The sequence below is a fragment of the Chaetodon trifascialis genome, chromosome 17 (genome assembly GCF_039877785.1).
Source record: "Chaetodon trifascialis isolate fChaTrf1 chromosome 17, fChaTrf1.hap1, whole genome shotgun sequence".
Taxonomy (NCBI): domain Eukaryota; kingdom Metazoa; phylum Chordata; class Actinopteri; order Chaetodontiformes; family Chaetodontidae; genus Chaetodon; species Chaetodon trifascialis.
Genome location: NC_092072.1, coordinates 24,032,728 through 24,055,451, shown reverse-complemented (window position 1 = coordinate 24,055,451; position 22,724 = coordinate 24,032,728). Strand labels below are relative to the sequence as shown.

Genomic DNA, 22,724 nt, shown 5'->3' with positions numbered 1-22,724 from the left:
GGTGATATAACTAAAAAGGAAATGATGAATGTAAGAGGAGTGAAGAGATCAATGTTGTTCAACACCATGGAAAACATGGATCAGTTTTTGATTTGCTAATTGAGGACTATTGGTGACTGAAACCAATAGAGAGAGTGAAACAGATGTGACAATAAACCATCAAAACAAAAGTCAAATGTATGAGAACTTTACTGTCAGGAGAATGAGGCACTTTGTGAATACATTAGGTAGTTAAATAAAGTTAGCTAGTTAGTGTGATGTGAGTGCAGTCAATTTATCCTGCTGCTGAATAGCATATCAGTATTTTGTGCTCCTCTAGAGCGTCACAAGGGTTGCTGCCAAATGTTGACACTGGTGTCAAACTTAACTTAAAGTTCATTGTGAAAACATTTTGTTATTAAAAAAACACACGCACATGCATCTATGCAGACAAAATTACCCAAATTAGATGGACTAGGCCATTCTCGCTAAAGAAAATAACACCAGGAAGTTATCCAACATTTGAAAAGGCACGGCACTTGTTGTGCTTAAGATTACTATTGTATGACACAGTATGACAATACGCTTGCTATTGTAACATTACATCAGGATATGATGTTTGTACAAATGCTGTTGTATTGTAATTCATTGTTTGTGTTAGAGTGTCAGTATTTATTGTTTATGCCTTGCACTGAGAAAATCTTCTGTCTTTGTCTTCTGTTTCCCCTTTTCTCGTGGATGAATTAAGTCTTATTTTATCTTCCTCTTCTTGTTCTTCTTCTTGTTCTTTTTCTTCTCATCATCATCATCATCATCATCATCATCATCATCATCATCATCATCATCATCATCGTCATCATCATCATCATCACTTTTATTATTATCATTTAAAACAAAATGTTCTAACCCTCATGATGTGTGATGGGGACCAGTTTGTAACAGTCTGTTCTTTATTCAGAGGTCTTAAATCCCTGTCCAGACTCTCCGATCTCCGTTCAGCAGGTGGCAGTACTGCCCTTCAATTTGTTCAACGATGGCTATTGAAAATAGCTGAAGAACAACAAGACCAATAAGAACGCTCGCATTAAGGTCACATGACTCGGAAACATGGCCGTTTAGCCAAAAGGAACTGCCGAAAGACAACAATGCAACTGTTTTGTACTATGAAATAACTGTACAGTCAAGAATTTGTCTAAAATTTATTTTCGTCTTCACGGTAAATAATACCTCTTATATGCATATGTTAATAAGTTTATTTCAAGACCTTTGTCCTCTGTTTGGCTGGTGTGAGTCGTTACTGTCATGACCGTAATGTGACCACATCAATAAGTTGTTGCCACACTTAAAAAAAAATTATACACTGAATATACGAATACCGAATTTAATGATGGGTCCAAAGATTAAATGTCCTTAACTCATCTGCTATTAGATCATGGCCTTCGATTATGGATGAACAAAGCAATTATAAATGGCTTAATTTTTCGAGGGAATATGGTGCGAGGTTCTGCTCTCGTGGGTATGAACGACGTAATGAGGGCCGAATTTGACTGTTGACAGTGACGGTTCATGTAGTGACATTCCTCTTTATTTCGGTAGATAATGAAGCTGCGTGTCCAGCTGCAGTGTAAGAATTTGCATGAATACCTGAGAGAGCTGAGCCCTGAGATTTTGGACAGATTGTACAACCACCCAGCAACATGTCTGGCTGTCTACAGGTATGACGGCTATTCTATATCCTGTAACGATGGTTATATTTTAAATATGGTCATACGAGGATTGTGGTGTGTAATTTCTATTGTGTTTGATCTTCTACAGGGAACTCCCCTCTCTGGCCAAGAATTACGCGATGCGAATGCTTTTCCTGGATCAGCCTCTCCCCCAGGCAGCAGTGGCATTGTGGGTGAAAAAAGACAGTCAGAAGTGAGTCATTATTACTACTATTTTGCCATGTCTTTGTTACAGTGCCATCATTATTGTACTTGGAAATTTATTTCAGCATATTCTTCTTTATTTACACCATCAGTAGTTCCTTAAAAATCTCTGTAATTAATTCATCCTGTGTCAGCTGTTGTTGCCTGTCAACCATACAGTCTCCTGAAAGGTTTGTGCAGCAGTCATTATTGGGGACTTTAATCACAACACTATTGTTAGCCTTGATTCTTTTATTAGAAGCCCAAGAATGGACAGGAGAAATCTTCAGTTCACAGCCAAAGTATTTATTGAGGACACAGGTAAAGTATAGCAGTGCTGGGCTCAGAATGACAGAGTTCTCGCAGGACCTCCTGTCAGAATGAGCACAGATCTCTGATAAAAGTTCATATTTACCCTCTCGGGTTGAGCCAACCATGTACAGAAGTTGGAGTTACGCGACCAAATGTAATTGGCCAGTTTTTGTTACAGTTACTGCAACAAAAACAATTTCCCCTCGGGGATCAATAAAGGAATTCTGATTCTGATTACCAAGATGTGGACAGCCCAACTACTGTCCACATCTTGTTCTTGGAATGTGATAAGCAACCTGTGTGTGTGTTATGGTGTGTATCTAATGCAACAAACCTTACTGACAGAAAAGAGAAGCGTCATCTGCCTCTTGTTATCAAAACTGGCTTTCACCAGTCATGCTATCTCACAGCTCTGAACAGTACAAGGACATCCATTAGGTTACACAAGTGCTGTAAGAAAGTACAGAATAATAACACATAAAATCACTAGACAGAGCAAATTGTAACACTACAGACAATACTCTGCCAACATTCCACCAATTTATTAACAGCCCCACAAGAGGCAACACCACACTCGATCTACTGAACATTGATGCAAAGGATGCATACAGTGCCACAGCCCTTCCCCCCAAGGCAGAGCTAATCACAGCCTGGTGTTGTTAACACCTCAGTATGTCCCTCTTGTCCAGAGGCAGCATGTGTCCATGAGGAAAGTGAGGAGGTGGACTCAGGAGGCTAGTGGGTCACTGCAGGACTGCTTTGAGAGAACAGACTGGGATGTGTTGTGTGAGTGACATGGGGAGGACATCAACAGCCTTACAGGGTGTATCACAGAATACATCAAATTCTGTGAACAGACCATAGTGCCAACCTGGACAGTATGCTGCTTTCCCAACAACAAGCCCTGGATCACCAGTAACTGAAAAGTCTGCTTAATAGTAAGAAGTAAGCCTTCAGGTCAGGGGACAAAAAAGAACTGAGGAGTGTTCAGCAAGAGCTGAGGGAGAAGCTGAGGCAGAGCAAAGATGCCTACAGGAGGAAGCTGGAGGCCAAACTCCAGCAGAACAGAGTGTTAGCCCGGTTCTTTTATTGGAAGCCCAAGAATGGTCCGGAGAAGTCTTCAGTTCACAGTCAAAGTATTTATTGATGTCACATATAAAGCAACGCAGCGCTGGTCTCAGGGTCAGAGTTCCCTCAGGATCTCAGCCAGAATGAGCCCAGTTGTCAGACAAAAGTTCACATTTATCATGTTCGGTTTGACCAAACCCTGTACAATCATCAGATATACATTACAGAATATAATTGGTCAGTTCCCAAGGCCTGGGCATACCATATCTTTTTTCTAGACATGTGATAAACATCCTATATGTGTGTGTTGTGAGAGGCGCGTATCTAAATGCAATAGACATCACAAACAGTGAAGAGGAGACAAGACTGTCAACAACAAGAGTGTCCTCTGCCTTTTGTTATGAGAAGTGGCTCTCAACAGTCATGTTATTCTCACAACTCTAAGCTATAAAGGAGATTCATGTAGGTTAAAGATTATGGGATGAAAACACATGAGGTGACCTTAAAGGGCCTGATCATTACAATTCCCCCTTTTGACATGATTTTATCATGTCAGCACACAGTGTTGTGCCTGAACGAGTTCATTAAACGATAGTTGATGAACGGGTTCATATTTTGGGCGAACGTGAACTGAACGTACTGTATTACTGCCTGATGAATGTTACTGTGAACTTGTTCATTCTGGTGTCTGTGAACGGCACGCTCTCTCAGTTTAACTTCGTTTAATAGGGTGCCAGATTTCTAAAGAGCCTTCCAGGCTAAAACACACCGTAAACAGGCCTTAATATGTACTGGAAAAAACACCCAATCTGGCAACACCAGCCAACGATGCCGCACCGCCGCATGTGTCATCAAAACAAAAAGCAGCATGTAGGTGACAAAGCAGCAAGGAGATGTAGTAAAATCATTTAAACGAGTTTTATGACAAGATCGGTGAGGATGGAAAAAATCTTACATTTCTGTGAAAACTTTGCCTGCCGGCTTTCAAAAAGAAAATCTGCACTTCAGTCACATGGGGTGAAAGCTGCAGCTGCTACTAGTGTGGACTGAATGGACAGTAACAAAGCGTTAAAGCAGCAATGGGGAAATGTTGTCCCCTCAATGCTTATGTAAACCCTGGTTTGATAAGGATTCAAAATTGGATATGAAGATGAAATCTGATGCATAGTTACAGTGTTAAAACTGATAAAATAATTGCTGTCTGGTTCTATATGGGCTGTGGCAATAATTTTGAAAAGTAATAGCTCGCAGCAACATATGGAAAAACAGAACTATGAACTAGTTCATTTTTAGAACGGTGAACTTAGTTCAAAATTTTGAATTATGAACTATGAACTGAACTAGTTCATTTTAAAATTTATGAACTGAACTTTGAACTAGTTAATGTAGAAAGTGAACTTTCCCAACACTGTCAACACAAATGATGGACATTATATAGATATGCATGTCATAAAAATACAGAGAAAACAAGGGTAAATGAAATGTTGAGACAAAGTAATACAACAATGATTAAAACAAAAATGTATTAAGTAAACCCAAATCACATATGAAATGCAATACTGAAACTCAAGGAACACATGAAATGTATTATTCAAACTCAAAGAACACAAAGAAAAATAAATGAAATAACAAACTCATGAATAATATGAATTTAAACTTGAAAAATAAATGAAATAACAAAAACATGAATAATATGATGTTCCTCCAACCAGGGGATAAAGAAAATATGGCAAAAACAACAAAAGTGTATATTTGGTCATAATGAATGTGCAATATTAATTTCTTGTTACTTTGATTAAAACAGGTCTAATGCAACGTGAGTAGTTCAGAGTCCATGACATTAAAGTCAATGCAAGAGCAGCATGGAAGAGGCCTACTTCTTGCCAGCGTCGCTACAACAAAGGGCTGTCCCGAACTGCCATGAGTGGGTCCCAGTCAGTCTGTGCCGAACTGCACCACAGTGAAACTGGAAGAACCAGAATGACCGTAGTAGACGTCTGGTGTAAGATAGACATACTTTTGCACCTGGGCCGTCAGGTGTCGGTAACAGCAGAGGAGCACGCCTTGTGATGGCTATGTAACCCAAGTAGATGGGTGAGGCCAGTTGCAGGACTCCGATTGAACACACGTTGCACTAGGAAGAAAGGAGAAAAACATATTATGATTAAAGAGTTTTGACTGTGACTGTGATAGGTTTTATGTGTAATTGTGATAAAAATTAAAATATGAAAACTGAAATATAACAGGAAAATACATAGCAATTCAGGTGTATTTGTGTTTGGCAGCCTATATATGAGCAATTATGTGTAAGCTGTTCTTCATTGCATTAACAGGCAGCAAGCAATTCTTCATTGCACAAGCATGTGGAAATAATAAAATGTGGAAACAATAAAACACTTGAGTAATAACACCAGTCTAATAATAATTGTTTTTTCATTGGTAAAATAAGTAAAACATTCAAATAGTAAAAAAAAAAATTAAATAAATGGAACCCCTTTTGTGTTCAAAATAGTAAAAATGAGTAAAGTATAAAATAAATGTAATACTGAAATAATTCAAACTTCAAAACAGTAAAATAAGTAACAAATTGAACCTTTCAAAATGGTAAAATATGAACCTTATAATAGTAAACATGCACAATAAAAAATAAGAAAAGTGATCAAATAAATGAAATCATTAAACAAGTACAAAAACATTATTTTTATCACAAGAGCATCAATCGTAACACGCCTCTACCTGTATGCGAAAGAATGTGTTAACCATTAGCAAGTCAATGTACAAGCATTGATCGTCGTCGTTTTCCTCCATGTCGGGGTCCGCTTCAGCTTCAACTTCTTCTTGTCCAAACTCAGAGAGGGAGAGAATAGGATATTGCACTAATTGATAATGAGGTGGTGGTGGAAATTTATCATAATGGTCGTAGTGATACATTTTAGACAGAGGCGCCTGATGCATGGTATGGAGCAACAGAGGGTGAAAATAGTCACTGCCGAAATCATTGAGATAAATACAGAATGTTCTAATAAGTCAGTTAGTTAGTGGGTTCTCAATCACTGAGTCTTCTGCTAGTTCTTCAGAGATTTTTTTAAGGCCAAAAACGGTTTGAGTGACGGAGCCATCTGGAGCGGTATTGTTTGGGATGAAAACACGACAGTCCTGGGAAAATATATCACACACACTACCTCTTTCAGCTTGAAGGAAATCAAGGGCCATTCTGTTTTGATAAATCATCAATGAAGTAGCAGCCAGTTATTCATGTAGGCCTGTTATGGCATCTCTGGTCATGTCATTCAGTCTTTGGATATTAAAATGAACATAATTAATTCTGTCCACATTCTTATTTATGGTTACTCACCAAAATTGGGATGATTCCAATCCTGTTACAATTTGATTAACCAATTTATGTTCATCAGGTACACCTCTGGGGACTCCAATTGCATCTATGCACTGTAGGTTGGAGTGTTATGGTATAAATCAAATGTACTACGTTTATGCCTGTGGTGAATGAGTGAATTTTGAAAGAAAGTGGAATGCCAAGAGACCGAATGACACACTGCAGTCTGCCCTTGTCCTTGGCAGTGGCAGCAGCATACCAGATGGTGATGGAGGAGCTGAGGACGGACTCAATGATGGCTGTGTAGAAGTGCGCCATCATTGTCTTTGGCAGACTGAATTTCTTCAGCTGCCGTAGGAAGTACATCCTCTGCTGCGCTTTCTTGATGAGGGAGCTGATGTTTGGCTCCCACTGGAGGTCCTGGGAGATAATAGTTCCCAGGAAGCGGAAAGACTCCACAGTGTCAATAGTGGAGTGTTTCCTGTCAGACAGGAAGTCTGTAATCCACCTGCAGGTGAAGTCAGGCACGCTCAGCTGGGAGAGCTTCTCCTGAAGCAGAGTTGGGATGATGGTATTAAAGGCAGAGCTGAAATCCACCTTTAAGGTGGCCATTGGTGGAGGTGACTGGAGCTGGAGCTGTTGGGAGGTGTCGTGGGGGATGGTTGCTGGACTGTCCCTTTGTCTTTCAAAGCGGCAGTAGAACTCATTCAAGTCGTTGGCTAGGCGTCGATTGTTGATGGAGTGGGGGACTTTAGGCTTGTAGTTTGTGATCTGCCTGGGCCCTCTCCAGACAGACGCAGAGTTGTTAGCTGAGAACTGGTGTTAGAGCTTCTCATAGTACAGTCATTTAGCCTCTTTCACCGCCTTGCTGAACTTGTACTTCACCTCTTTGAATCGGTCTTTGTCCCCACTCCTGAAGGCCTCTTCCTTTGCCAGCCTTAGCTGTCTGAGTTTGGCTGTGAACCAGGGTTTGTCATTGTTGTAACTCACCCTGGTGCGTGATGGAACACAGCAGTCCTCGCAGAAGCTGATGTAGGACGTCACAGCCTCCGTGTACTCATCCAGACTGTTGGTAGCAGTCCTGAACACATTCCAGTCAGTAGAGTCCAAACACGCCTGGAGATCCTCCACAGCCTCACCGGTCCACTTCCTTGATGTCCTCACTACAGGTTTACAGAGCTTTAATTTCTGCCTGTACGCAGGTGGACCATGACGTGGTCAGAGTGGCCCAGTGCAGCACAGGGGACGGCGTGATAAGCATCCCCGACAGTGGTGATCCAGAATATTCTCCTCTCTGGTCAGGCATTTAATAAACTGCCTGTATTTAGGAAATTTGTGGGTGAGGTAACCTTTGTTAAAGTCGCCAAGGACAATAACTAAAGAGTCCGGGTTGGTCCACTCCACACGCAGTATCTGGTCTGCGAGCATATGCTGTGCGTCCTGCACGTTGGCCTGCGGCAGGATGTAAACACCGACCAGAATAAATGAAGCGAACTCACAGGGTGAATAAAAAGGCTTACAGTTTATGATGAAAGATTCCAGGTCAGGAGAACAGTGTTGCTGGATCACTGTCACGTCGTTGCACCAACCACTGTTGATGGAGAAACAGATTCCTCCACCTTTAGTTTTGCTGGAAAGTTCCATGTCCACTTGGAGGAGTAATTAATCCACAGAGCCACGTCTTGATGAAGCACAAAACCGCAGATGACAAAAAGTCCCTGTTTCTACCCAACAGCAGTTGCAGTTCCTCCAGTTTGTTGGGCAGTGAACTCACATTCGAGAGAAATATTCCCGGCAACACTGTGCATAGTCTGTGCTGGTGGAGACGCACCAGCGTGCCAGTCTGTTTTCCTCTGTCCAAAATTTCCACTGTTGGGAGTAGGAAAGTGGGAAATAAATCCTCTGGTGTTGCTCCCCTGATGTTCATGAGCTCATCTCTGGTGAAAGAGCTCCGGGTACCATCGCAAACAGTTAACACACAAAACAAAACAAAATAACGCGCACCAACACACACCAAGGCAGCCGTCCGCAGCACCATCTTGAAAAAAAAAAGGTTCTTTACAGTAACAATTAAAGGGTTATGCTTAGTTGTGGATTTGACATGGTGGTCTCGAATGAGGGTGATCTTATCTTTAAGATCTTGCCAAATGTCTGAAACTGGTGTGGCGGTATAACTAAGTGGTCCAGAGTTCCAATACACATAACTCCAATTTGGACACCATGAGGAGTCCTGAGCAGGCAGCCCATGTGGGAAGATGCATATGTACACATCATAATGTGTCCAAACGGAGATGACCTTAAAGGGCCTGATCATTCCGAGAGTGAAGGATGTGTGGACAGAAATGAAGGAGGCATCAAGGCAAGATACAGACCAGCAGCTGGCAGCCCTGAGAGGGCCATTGAGCTAAACCATTATTTCAACAGGTTTAGCTCACAAAAAGGAGTGGCCTCGCATTCCCCTGCGCCCTCACACCTCACCACTGTCCATGACGGTCTCCATAACCCCTCTCTGCCCAAGCTTTCTCTCTCCAACCCTCAACCTCCCCTGGTGATCCCTCCCTTGGACTCAACTCCAACATCCCCCACCATCCCCCACAGCACCCCCTCCACTAGCAGCATCCCTTGGCTGACTGCATGTCAGGTATGAAGACAGCTGGAGATACTGCACCTGGGCAAGGCTGCTGGCCCTGATGGCATTACTTCCAGAGTCCTGAGGACTTGTGCCAGCCAGTTGTCCGTGATCCTGGGACACTTTCTCAACCTGAGCCTGCAGAGACTCCCGGTGCAGTTGAAGACGTCCTGCGTGGCCGCAGGTGAAATCATCACTGGACCCTCTACAGTTCGCCTACCAACTTCATCTGGGTGTGGACGATGCCATCATACACCTGCTGCAGCATGCTCACTCCCACCTGGATTGTAGCAGCAGCACTGTGAGATCACTTTCTTTGATTTCTCCAGTGCATTTAATACCATCCAGTCGCTGCTCCTGGGTGAGAAGTTGTGGGTGATGGGAGTCGACGCGGCCACTTTCTCCTGGATTACTGACTACCTGACCACAGTTTGTTCGACTGGGCAATGTTCTGTCTGAGATTGTGGAAAGTAGTGCAGGAGCACCAGAGGGTACTGTTTTGTCTCCTTCTCTCTTCACCTTGTATACCTCAGACTTCCAGTATGACTCCTCATCGTGCCATCTACAGAAGTTCTCGGATGACTCAACGGCGGTGGGGTGTATAAAGAGAAGAGGAATACAGAGCAGTGGTGGACAATTTTGTGGAATGGTCTGGTAGAAATCACCTGCTGCTTAACGTGGCCAAGACCAAGGAGATGCTTATTGATTTTAGAAGGAACAGGACGACCACACAACCACTGTGTATTCTGCAGGAGAATGTCACAGTGGTTGAGGATTACAAATACCTTGGAGTGCACCTCGACAACAGGATGAATTGGAAAACTAACATCAATGCTGTCTAGAAGAAGGGGATAAGCAGACTCTATTTCCTGAGGAGGCTCAAATCATTCAACATATGCAGCAAGATGTTGGAGATCTTTCACCAGTCTGCTGTTGCCAGTGCACTCTTCTTTGCTGCAGTGTGCTGGGGGAGCAGCATTGGAGCCAACAGACTGAGCAAACTGATCAGGAAGGCCGGCTCCGTTATTGGCAGCAAACCAGACACTTTTGAGGAGGTGGTGGAGAGGAGGACACTGGACAGACTGTTGTCCATATGGATAACCCTGAATATCCTCTTCACCACCTCGTGGACAGACAGCAGAGCTCCTTTTCCAATAGACTGCTCCAGCTCCGCTGTCACAAGGGCCGCTTCAGGAAGTCATTCCTGCCATGAGCCATCACACTGTACAACAGTAATTTAAACAGTTAATCCATCAACCTCACAAACCCCAATATTTTACATATTATCTCCACTACTGCAATACTTAGTTACAGTGTATTTTTATTATATTATTATAATATTATATAATATGTATTATATATTATTATACATATTATATAACTATATATTTAGTGATACTTACATATATTTTTCTATGTTTATATACTGTGTTATATTTTAGGAATTACCGTTATCCCATTTTTATACACTTAGTTATATTTTTTGAGAACATTCTTAGTTTTATTCACATCCTTGTTCTTCTTTATTATATGTATTTTATTTTTATGTGTATGTTTAACCTGCTGCTGCATCAAAAGAATTTCCCAAATTGGGATTAAGTAAGTAAAAGTCCAAGTCATGTATGGGATAGTGTCACCACCAGAATTGTGTTCTTGTAAGGGGAAAACCTGAAATATCATTAAGGAGAAAGTAACTGTGTAACTGTGGTTACAACAATGAATTTCCCCTTCAGGCTTAGCAACACTTTTCTCACATATTCACAGGGAGAAAAACAAAAACGAACTACACATTAGAGTAATAATCAGTTCAGCTCATTGTTAGTTTTTTGTCTTTGCCGTCTATCTGCAGGGATCATGATGAATGTGTCTCAGTGTTGGCAGGACTCCGCCTTTGGCACAGTCAGCAGCTGCAGGGAGGTCTGCAGGGATACATTTTAAATCCAGTGTTCAAAGACAACCTGAGGATAGCTCTGCTCGGCGGGTAGGTCTGCTCTCCATGAACACAGTTCAGTCACAGGCCTGCACCACTCTTCCCTTTGCCTCTACATTTAGAAAATGTTCATTTTACTATGAAAATTCAGTTATTGTCCACACAACTGTTTAATGTTTTTACAAGTCTAAATGGTGTAATGTTTGTACAAAACAAAACACACCTGTTATATGCTTGCTTTCACTTCCTCTCTCTTTCTACTCAGCCATTTCTAGCCAGTATGCAGTTGGTGAGTTATAGACAAGGATTCAAAATGTTACAGTATAAACCAAGTCTTATGGACTCCAAACTTTCTAATATTTCATTTTTAAGCCAACTAGACAAAGTTGAGATGGAAGTGGAGTATAGCAGCTACAGTTATCACCTGCTGTTATAAAAAACTCCACTGCTGTGTCGATGCACAGGGGCAGAGCATGGGCAGATGAGGGCAGCACTTTGGGTCCAGACCGCCATGCACGGGACATTGACAGTCTTGACCGCTATGCTATGGAGCGTTGGGAAGTCATCCTGCATTTCATGGTGGGTTCTCCCTGTGCTGCTGTCAGTCAGGACCTGGCTCAGCTGCTGGTTCAAGCAGGCCTCATGAAAAGGTACACAGCAGTATTAGTGCACTAGGGCACTGACAAGTTTATTTTTACACTAAAATGGCACACTCATTACATATCTTGGTCACATCTCATTCAAGATCTTTATCAAATGTGTATCAGTGTTACGTGTTTCTAAATGCACATAAGCATACATTATTGTCAGATATTTTCCCGCTTTTAAATATTGATGTTAGTGTTGGCCTCAGAAGTCTTTGTTGAGCCCGCCCTCTTTGTTACTGTTGCCAATCCTGTCAAGCTTTCCATTGGAACACTGCATATATGCAGTTTACAATGACAATGGTGGCAAATTAAGCACAGGAAATTAAACAATGTGTGGATGACTTCAGGCATAAGACAACAGCAGCTTCTCACTTCTAACACAGTCTCCAGCTCATTTTTAAATTTCTCCAGCTGATGCATATGAAAGTAAGAACTCTGCTAAAAGGTTTTAGCTATGCTTCTGATAACCAACACACTTGATATAATGCTAATTCAATGCTGTGTAATGATGCAGCAAAGACTGAGGCCAAAGTTAAGAAGTCCCAGGCAAAAATTCAGCATCCTCAACATCTGATGAACCATATTGAAGACATGGAAATGAAAGAGCAGCATTGATGTTGTATTGCATGGTATCTTGTTAGCCATGGGGTTAAAGAACGGTATTGTAAGAAAAAAATGTAGTATCCAAATGTTTTTTGTTCAGATGTGTGCTATTGAAATATGCTTTACTTGGAATATAGCCACATCCAGCACTGACTGTCAGACATTGGGTGTTCCTGTCCTGAATGGGGCTTTTTCTAATGTAACTGGTAACCACTCAAAATATTATAGTTAGCTAGGGACATGCTAAGTCATGGCCTTGGAATCAATAAGGTTGTTAGTCAGGAATAGTAGCAATAGAAGTTTAGATTTAAGCAGATACATGCATTTTTTTTAAATAGCTCTTGTGATTTTGGTTTGTTAAGGAGGATAAAATAGACACCACACTCTGAACTCTCTTACTATCACAGGATGGATTTGGGGTTCTTTAAAGAAGAATGAAAATGAAAATAGACTCCACTCAGAGAGAACTTAAGCTATCGGTTCATTTAGTGTTATTCAAGTGACACAGAAATGCATAAAGACCGCAGGTTTTGTGCCGTACATCATGCTGTCATCTTCTCTGTTTGTCAGTGAGGCAGGAGAGGCACCTTACATCACCTCAGCTGGTTTCCAGTTCCTCTTATTGGACACAGCTTCTCAACTGTGGTACTTCACCCTGCAGTACCTCAAAACAGCTCAGGTACTTGTATATAATCTACTACTTTGATCTGATTAACCAGTGGTTGTCAGCAATTTACCATTAAGGCTATATAGAAGAGCATGACATGAGCTCAGTGACATAAGCTGCTGCAGAGATTTGCTGCAATTAAACCCTGCAGACTTTTGGGCTACAGTGACCCCCTTCTATGATTTCTGCTTCCTGCCAGACTCTGGTTAATGGCCTGTGTAAGCCTGATCATTGACCTTATTTGTAGAGAAGACTGTCTATTGCCTGGAGTGGAATAGATGCTAAATAAAGTAAAGTGGGTCTAACTAACAGTGAACTGCCATGAAACTGCAGCATGGAGAAACTAATTCTGACTGAAACCTGTTTATACAGCAGCAGGTAAATTCATCTCAGTCCTTTTTCCCTCAGCTCTGAATAACCAGCAATTGAAACTGGAACAGGAACTTTCTTTCCAGCTGATCCAATCACTCTTGATTCTCTTCATCTGGTCAGACCCATTTAAATGTAATCACTATGATCATGTTATGGTCCAGTTCCACCAAAGAGCAGACATGAGCAGAAGGAATAATTCAAAGAGTTCTGAAATACTGAGATTCATATAATTAAAGGGCACGGTGGCGCAGCAGGTAGTGCGGGTGCCTCGCAGCAAGAAGGTTGCCGGTTCGATCCCCGGGTCAGGCGGGGCCTTTCTGTGTGAAGTTTGCATGTTCTTCCCGTGCATGCGTGGGTTCTCTCCGGGTACTCCGGCTTCCTCCCACAGACCAAAAACATGCTCATTAGGTTAATTGATGACTCTAAATTGTCCGTAGGTGTGAGTGTGAGTGTGAATGTTTGTCTGTCTTTGCATGTGGCCCTGCAATCGGCTGGCGACCGGTTCAGGGTGTACCCCGCCTCTCGCCCATTGTAGCTGGGATAGGCTCCAGCCCCCCGCAACCCCGAAAGGGATAAGCGGTATAGATAATGGATGGATGGATATAATTAAAGGCAATGTTAAGTTCCTCATTGTTATTAGTCTGACAAGACTAATAACAATAACACATATTAAATTCAATTTAATATGTGAATTGATTTAAACAGTTGAAACAATGAAGAGAAAGAAAGAAGAAGCCATTCAGCTGCTGCAAATTCAACTAATCTCGCTGTCTGAATGTACTGGATTTTGGCATTACAAGAAAAGAAGAAAAGTTAAAAAGCCACTCAATAGCAACAACATTTCTATATACATACATACATACATACATACATACATACATACATACATACATACATACAGTCTGACAAGATTATGGAGAGGATCTCTACACCGATAAACCTTTTTGTTAAAGTGTAAGAGCCGTTATTTTTAGCCAGAAGCCCCTTGCCAAAGCCACCAGACTCCTTTTATTGGAACAAAATAAAACTCACCAAACTCACCTTGGTTTGTCATCCCATTGTTCCAGATATTACCGCCATCTCTGGCTTGGTCAATATAAACATTTAATTCACTGAGTTAGAGGTGAAAATATCAGGAGAGGAGGGAGGGGGAGAGCGGACATCAGAGAAGAAGTGATGAAAACGGTGCGTAGAGATTTGACCATAGACATTTACATATGTTGGACTTCAGCAGATTTTCTCAATAAAAAACAAGTGATTCCAGATAACAGAAACCCTGATTCCATTTTCTGATAGTCTGGTGGTTGGTGAGAGCCTCCTGTGGGAGTTATATGTAGTAATAAAGTCAACGATCACTCAAAGTTAAAAAGCAAAGCCCTCAAAAAGCTCTCACTGACGTGGTGTGAAATTTGGGATGGACACTTTGGGAGATTATGGCTTTTTCTTCAGTCCTGCTGTTTTTGACTTACTGTTGAGTGTGTGTGTACCGCAACCTTTGAGTACAGATCAAACTATAGGCCTACATATTTTCTGAATATATTTCAGTATGTTCTAAATGTGTAAAGAAAAAATGTTTTTCCTGTATATATTTATATTTATTAGTATTTGTCAAATCCTGTGGCATACATTAATAGGCAATACAATGCGACCACCGACAGTTGGAAGTAGATTAAGGTGTGTTGTGCTTCTAAGAGGCCTGGAGCCTGTAGCTTCAGGCAGAGATGAGGAGCAGGGTACAAAGGTCTGATAAGCATACTTCTTTCTACATCCACACCAGCAGAAACACTGACTACGTTTACATGCAGTCAATATTCGGGTTATGGTCAATATTCCGGTTTCTGAAACATTCAGAATAACCTGTTTACATGCGTGAGCAAACAGGGGTAATCAACTGGGATATCCCGATCAAAACAGCGACGCATGGACAACGTGTCACGGAGAACGTCATGACGCAATGCACGTCATTTCAGCTTCTTCTTCCTGTATCCAAAAACAACGACAACAGCAGCACAGTGGATAATGAACAGCCTGGGGCCCGTAGCACTCGCCTTCGTTTGCACTTTGGTGCTGGTACTGACCCACCACCAGGACTTGACACTATTCTGTCTCACTTTCTTCATCAATGAAAGGCGAGAACGTAAAGAAATAGGAAATGGAGCCAGAGCTGTGCCATCTATATCCATGCTACCTGCACTCAAAAGACCAAGATTCCTTCCGAATAGAACATGCGCAGAACACAAATTAATGTTCCATTCGATGGGGATATTCTGATAGGTGTATACATGACCAAATATTCAGGTTACAATAGGAGTAACCCAGGGGTCATATTCGTGTTTTTAAAAACTGGAATTTGAGCATATTCCGTTTTTTCAAAAGGGTTATTGGTGTTTACATGACCGTGCGCAACCGGGTTATTGCTGATATTCCGGTTATGAAAGGGTTACTTGACTGCATGTAAACGTAGTCACTACTGTAGGACATTTATCAGACTTCACACAGCGCCCTCTGGAGGCACAAAATAATTTTTTTCTTACATGCAGTTGTTCTCCTCAACTCCTTTAAGTTTACTTAGATATGTAAAATTGGTGAAGTGAAACACAACTGGAATTGAAATGGGAGATTATTCAAGGCTCAAAACAAAACACTTAACGGTGACAATGGAAGTACATCTGAACTCAGCAACAAATAGTACTGTATGAACAACTATATACACACGCAATATTTTCAAATTTGACTGCTTTTACGCTTAAAGATAAATAAATCAAGGTTTTATTATTTTCAATCAGGGAAGGTGTTAAAGGAAAACCTGCAATGAGATATTTTCAATAGTGAAAGTGATAATGACTGATATAAAAAAAAATACCTAGAATCAGCAACATACTCTTAAGGAATCTATCTTATTGATACAATTTGCCATGAAATGTTCATGAAGAGAATCCATACGAAGCTGAGGGTGATATGGACCATCAAGACACTGTGACACACTGCTAACTCAACACTTACTCCTTGTTCACTTCAGGATAATATAGATTTTGGTGTTAAGCTACTGTCAGTGAAAGTCAGCACTTCCTGCACAGGTTTTTAACAGTAAAACCCTTCCAGCGACTTCAAAGGTAATAATCCCTCCCTTCTCTTGTAGGCTCTTATGTCAAATATCTGCAAGAAATGTGAGTGTAATAAATGGAAACAGTAATTCTGTTAAAAGGAGAAAGTGTTTTCATCAGAATAGTGACGATGACATGGTTGTATTGATGTAATTAGTGCTGTACAATAATTAGACTGAATTTATCATGTGAGCTATTAGTGTAAATATGGTAATTCCACTCTCCGCTCAGTATTTTTATCTTAGAATAATTAGAGCCTGAAATGTATTTGCTCATGCTGGCTATTATTTGAGTACCTGCTTTTAATTGAGAAAATCTACTTATACTGTATATATTTCTTACTTTGTCTCTTGCAGTCCAGAGGGATGGACTTGGTGGAGATCTTGTCATTCTTATTCCAGCTCAGTTTCTCTACTCTTGGCAGAGTGAGTACACAGCAGTTTGTGTCTGTTTGATTTTGTGTGCATGCAGAAAAGCAACATAGCAATGTCAGTGGTCTGAGGTTTTAATAATTCCTGCTTAATTTGAGTTTCTTTGTTGTTGATGATGTGTCACCTGTGTGCTTCAGGATTACTCAGTGGAGGGCATGAGCGAGTCATTACTCACCTTCCTGCAGCACTTGCGGGAGTTTGGACTGGTCTTCCAGAGGAAGGTGAGGCATTGAGATGGAGAAGGAAGACCCACTAATACTTAAAATACTGTCAGCACCACATGTTATATGCCAAATTGTGCTTGCATTGCAGATTGAAAAAAGATCAAGTGAATTCAATTTGATATGTGAATTGATTTAAACAGTTGAAACAATGAAGAGAAAGAAAGAAGAAGCCATTCAGCTGCTGCAAATTCAACTAATCTCGCTGTCTGAATGTACTGGATTTTGGCATTACAAGAAAAGAAGAAAAGTTAAAAAGCCACTCAATAGCAACAACATTTCTACATACATACATACATACATACATACATACATACATACATACATACATACATACATACATAACCATCATCTGACTGATGAATGACAGCCAAATGTGATGGGTGTAATTTTACTCCCCCCAAAACAATGTGACTTACAACAGCATAATCTGCTCAGACAAAGAAAACAATGTGAAATGAACTTACATATGCTGCATATAGTTAAATATACATGTGTAGTAACATGTCCATTTTCTGTAATCTTGTCAGAGGAAGTCTAGGCGGTACTATCCCACTAGACTGGCTATCACTCTGGCTGCAGGAGTCACTACCAGCTCCTCCTCCTCCTTTTCCTCCTCCTCCTCCTCTAACTTGGCTTCCACTCCTGGTACTGGAACTGCAGGCTTCATTGTGGTAGAAACCAATTATCGTATCTACGCCTACACAAGTAAGTCTGAACACTGGATGCTTTTTGTGCTGCTTGTTAACACTTATAAATAAATTTTACGCAACGCTTAAGTCTCTTTTCACATGAGACCTTTGTTGTGAAGGCTTGTAGACTCCTATGTATCGGACTTAAGCAACACCAGCTGGCTGTGCTTTTTTCCAGTGATGCATTGCACATAACTTGATACAAGTTCTATTCAGTTTCAATGCAACTTATTTATATAGTGCCAAATTTCACAACAGTAGTTGTTTCAGGACACTTTCCATATAGAGCTGGTACAGACCAGACTCTTTATCTACTGAGACCCAACAATTCCAAGCACTTGGCGACTGTGGTGGCCATTTGCCTTGACTAGTTGGGTTAGAGAGAGAGAGAGAGAGAGAGAGAGAGAGAGAGAGAGAGAGAGAGAGAGAGAGAGAGATGCAATCACAGAACAGTGAAAACTCTAATAATAGACTCTTGCCTATATGTAGTATATATAGCATAATATACACATATATATTAATGTATGTGATATATGTACATACTACAGCACTATGGCTCTAATAATGATGGAGGACTAATAGTAGTAATAGTTGTAGTGGATGTCAGGCAGGGCCATGGCCGGAGATGTAGCTATAATCCACAATTCAGGTTCAACCTCTATCCATGGGATCCTGTGAGACGACAAAGCACAAGAACTCCAGGGAAGAAGCCAAGTTAGTAACATGCCTTGGTAGGACAGGAAAGCATACAGATGGAGAGGTAGAGACAAACAGAGGAGATTGGTGTATCATTGGAAGTCCCCAGACTGTCTAATCCTATAGCAGCATGACTAAGGGTTGGTCCAAGGCAAGCCTGAGCCAGCCCTAACTGTAAGCTTTACCAAATAGGAACATTTTAAGCCTACTCTTAAACGTAGAGACTGTGCCTGCCTCCCGGACAAAGACTGAAAGATGGTTCCACAGTTGAGGAGCTTGATAGATAAGGGTTCTGGCTCCCGTTCTGCTTTTGGAGACTTTCGGAACCATAAGTAAGCCTGTATTTTGGGAACACAGCAATGAATTTGAGCAGCCTGATAGTTCGGAATTGCAATAATCCAACCTGGAATTAACAAATGCATTGACTAGTTTTTCGCCATTGTTTTGAGACAGGATGTGCCTTATTTTTGCAATACGTTATGTAGGTGAGGAACAGTCCCTGAAATTTGTTTTACGTGGAAGTTAAAGGACATATCCTGATCAAAGGTAACTCCCAGATTCTTTACAGTGGTGCTGAAGGCCAATGCAATGTCATCTGTAGTTGCTGTTTCATCAGATAGTTAACTCCCAAATCTGGCTTGATTGTTAATGCTCTGGTCGAAAATTATGAGGACAGTGCATTTTTTGGGGGGTAACGTTATATGTTTCATATTATGCTGTTTAGTGTTAACTAATAGGCACTGGCCCACTTCTAATCCCAGTAACGATAGCACTAAACTAGCTTCATTGGCATGTAAATATCTTTATCTTGCAAGCTAAAGCAATAAGTATGTGAGTTCAAGAAATGTATATTATATAAAATGGTTCGATTTTATGAAATAAATAATGGCTATGCACGTTATTATTGACATTACCTGTGCAGGGCTCTCAAGTTTTGAACTGAGTTCAGAGTGAGATTTGGCGGCGGCAGTGAGGGTTGGGGTGGGGACGGGGGTCTGATCTGATAAATGATACACAAATTGGTACAAATAAAAATATTTATTCAATTCAGCATTTCTTAGTGCAAGTGTGTGTGTGTGTAACCCCCGCCCTTCCCCACCCTGCTCAGCGCGTAAAAAAAAAAAGCAAAGTGCCTCCTGCTCCAGCTCCTAGGCAGGAGACTGCTCTGATCGTTCACTTCAAAGAGCAGCTCTATTAGCCGTTTCGTTTGCGACCGACACATCACCAATTCTTCTACCTGTTCCACTGTTTTAAAAAATAGTGGCGCAACTTGGTGGGCGTTATCCTGGTAATTTCTCTGTGAGAAATACAAGATATGGCATATGAGCATGTGAATGGGTTGAAATGCGTGTGTCTCAAGCCCAATGGGTGAGACTTGAGAGCTTTGCAAGTGAAGGCTGGGGCTGGCGGCGTTGCCCTGCATGTTTGCTGAACGGTTGGAGGAATCGCCGATCGATTACTTTCCCCTGCGACTTGACTGTGACCTCAGTGACGTCATTTCAGCACTTTTCGAGTCGTACCTGTAAACTTGAATTCGTATTCACATTGAAGACTTCGTAGTCATAGAAAAATGAGTTGTATTCTCAAGACTTTGCACTCACAGCTTTTAGACTCCTACTCATATAAAAACAATCGTAACCTGAACCCAATTTCACAGACTCATGTATATGACAGCAGAATTTTGTGTAAAACAACTTTTATGACACACAAATTATTAACTTTATAAATGCGAAACTTAAATTATGGACACGTCTTTTTGACAGCTCTCTTACACCATACAGTTGCTTTAATGTTAATGAAGTGTTCCAATTTTTGTAACTTTAACCAGTGCTGCGTCTGTGCTATGATGCACTCTAAATCCTGAATCCTGGAAATCCTCAAATAAAGTATTGTTATGTACAATTTTAGAGAGAAAGGGGAGATTAGATATAGGTCTCCAGCTGGCTCCAGTTTCTGGGTTTGGGGTATACCATGGAGCTAAGCTTCTCTGTTTATTGACTTCTTTTTTAGAAGGGCAACAGAGTTAAGTGTCATATGCAGTGAACCTGTTAAATGCTTATAGGAACATATCCTTAAATTTAGCGACAACACTATCAGATAAGAATCTGGTTTAGAAATTTTAATATGAATTCTAAAGTTATTAAATAATGGTCCGATAAAAGAGGATTCTGTGTAGAGACTATTAAGTGTTCAATTTCAACGCCATATGTCAGAACAAGGTTGAGGGTGTGGTTAAAACAGTGAGTAGGTCCATGTACACTCTGACAGAAGTCAACTGAGATGAACGCAGTACTAAGGGTGTCATTAGCAACGTCGACATTAACATTAAAATCACCTACAGTGATTACTTTATCTGTTTTAAGGACTAAACCTGGTAGAACCAAGGGGAACTCAGTTATAAATTCAGAATACGGACTAGGAGCACTGTACACTATAACAAATAAAACTGACTGCACTGTTCCAGGTTTGGTGTGGAAGACTAAGAACAAGGCATTCATAGAGACTGTGTCTGCCCCCCGACCACAGAAACTAAGTAAACCAAAAGTACAGAGAAGAGGAGTTAAACATAAAAATCTAATTAAAAGTAAAACAACCACTGCAATAGTACAACAAGATAGGAGAATTAAATGTGGACTCCTTAACATCAGATCTCTGTCCTCTGAAGCTGTTCTAGTAAATGAGTTAATATCAGACCATAATATTGATTTATTTTGTCTGACTGAAACCTGGCTGTGTCCTGAAGAGTATGTGAGCCTAAATGAAGCTACTCCTCCGAGCCATATTAATACTCACATTCCTCGAGGCAGCAGCAGAGGAGGTGGAGTTGCAGCCATTTTTGACTCAAGCCTTTTGATCAACCCTAAACCTAAACTCGACTATAACTCATTTGAAAGCCTTGTTCTCACTCTTTCTCATGAAAAATGGAAAACAGTGCAGCCAGTTTTATTTGTTATAGTATACCGCTCTCCTGGTCCTTACTCCGAATTAATAGCTGAGTTCTCAGAGTTTCTATCAGGTTTAGTCCTTAAAACAGATAAAGTAATTATTGTAGGTGACTTTAATGTACATGTCGACGTTGATAATGACAGCCTTAGCACTGCGTTTATCTCAGTATTAGACTCAGTTGGCTTCCATCAGAATGTACATGAACCGACTCACTGTTTTAACCACACCCTCGACCTTGTTCTGATATGGCATTGAAATTGAAGACTTAATAGTCTCCTCACAGAATCCTCTTTTATCAGACCATCATTTAATAACTTTTGAATTCATATTACCAGACTACCAGCCAGTGGGCAAAAAATCTTATACCAGACTCCTGTCTGATAGTGCTGTAGCTAAATTTAAGGATATGATCCCATCAGCATTTAATTCAATGCTATGTCTCAATACAACAAAGGATTCCTATGCTAACGTTAGTCCCTCCCAGATTGACTACCTGGTTGATCGTGCTACAGGTTCATTGCATGTGACACTTGACTCTATTGCTCCCCTAAAAAAGAAGAAAATTAAACATAGGAGGTTAGCTCCATGGTATACTCCTCAAACCCGCAAATTAAAGCAAACTTCACGGAAAATAGAAAGGAAATGGTGTTCTACCAATTTGGAAGAATTTCGGTTCGCCTGGCAAGACAGTCTTAAAATATACAGGAAATATATGCCAGGGCAGCCTATTACTCTGCACTAATAGAGGAAAATAAGAACAATCCCAGGTTTCTCTTCAGCACTGTAGCCAGGCTGACAGAGAGCCATAATTCTGTTGAACCATGTATTCCTTTAGCTCTGAACAGTAATGACTTCATGAGCTTCTTTAATGATAAAATTCTAACTATTAGAGACAGAATTCATCGACTCCTGCCGTCAACAGGTACTGTTTTGTCTTCAAACACAGAAATTACCTCTAATTGACTCTTCAGTATTAGACATGATCAATCTCTCTTTATCAACAGGCTATGTACCACAGTCCTTAAAAGTAGCTGTGATAAAACCGCTACTTAAAAAGCCTACTCTTGATCCAGGGGTTTTAGCCAACTATCGACCGATATCCAACCTTCCCTTTCTCTCAAAAACTCTTGAGAAAGCAGTTGCCAATCAGCTGTGCGACTTTCTAAACAATAATAGTTTATTT

At 40.9% G+C, this 22,724-nt stretch overlaps 1 protein-coding gene across 1 annotated transcript in view; it reads left to right on the top strand.

Annotated features, from left to right (window-relative positions):
- Positions 1–954: 954 nt before the first annotated feature.
- Positions 955–22,724, top strand: part of gtf2h4 (general transcription factor IIH, polypeptide 4) — a 30,253-nt gene continuing 8,483 nt past the window's right edge. The window contains exons 1-9 of the mRNA XM_070985362.1: positions 955–1,195; positions 1,576–1,694; positions 1,795–1,899; positions 11,082–11,213; positions 11,627–11,812; positions 12,983–13,091; positions 16,912–16,980; positions 17,124–17,207; positions 17,738–17,915. Coding sequence (XP_070841463.1) covers positions 1,579–1,694; positions 1,795–1,899; positions 11,082–11,213; positions 11,627–11,812; positions 12,983–13,091; positions 16,912–16,980; positions 17,124–17,207; positions 17,738–17,915 — 979 coding nt within the window. The 5' untranslated portion in view covers positions 955–1,195; positions 1,576–1,578. The remainder of the gene's footprint in view (positions 1,196–1,575; positions 1,695–1,794; positions 1,900–11,081; positions 11,214–11,626; positions 11,813–12,982; positions 13,092–16,911; positions 16,981–17,123; positions 17,208–17,737; positions 17,916–22,724) is intronic.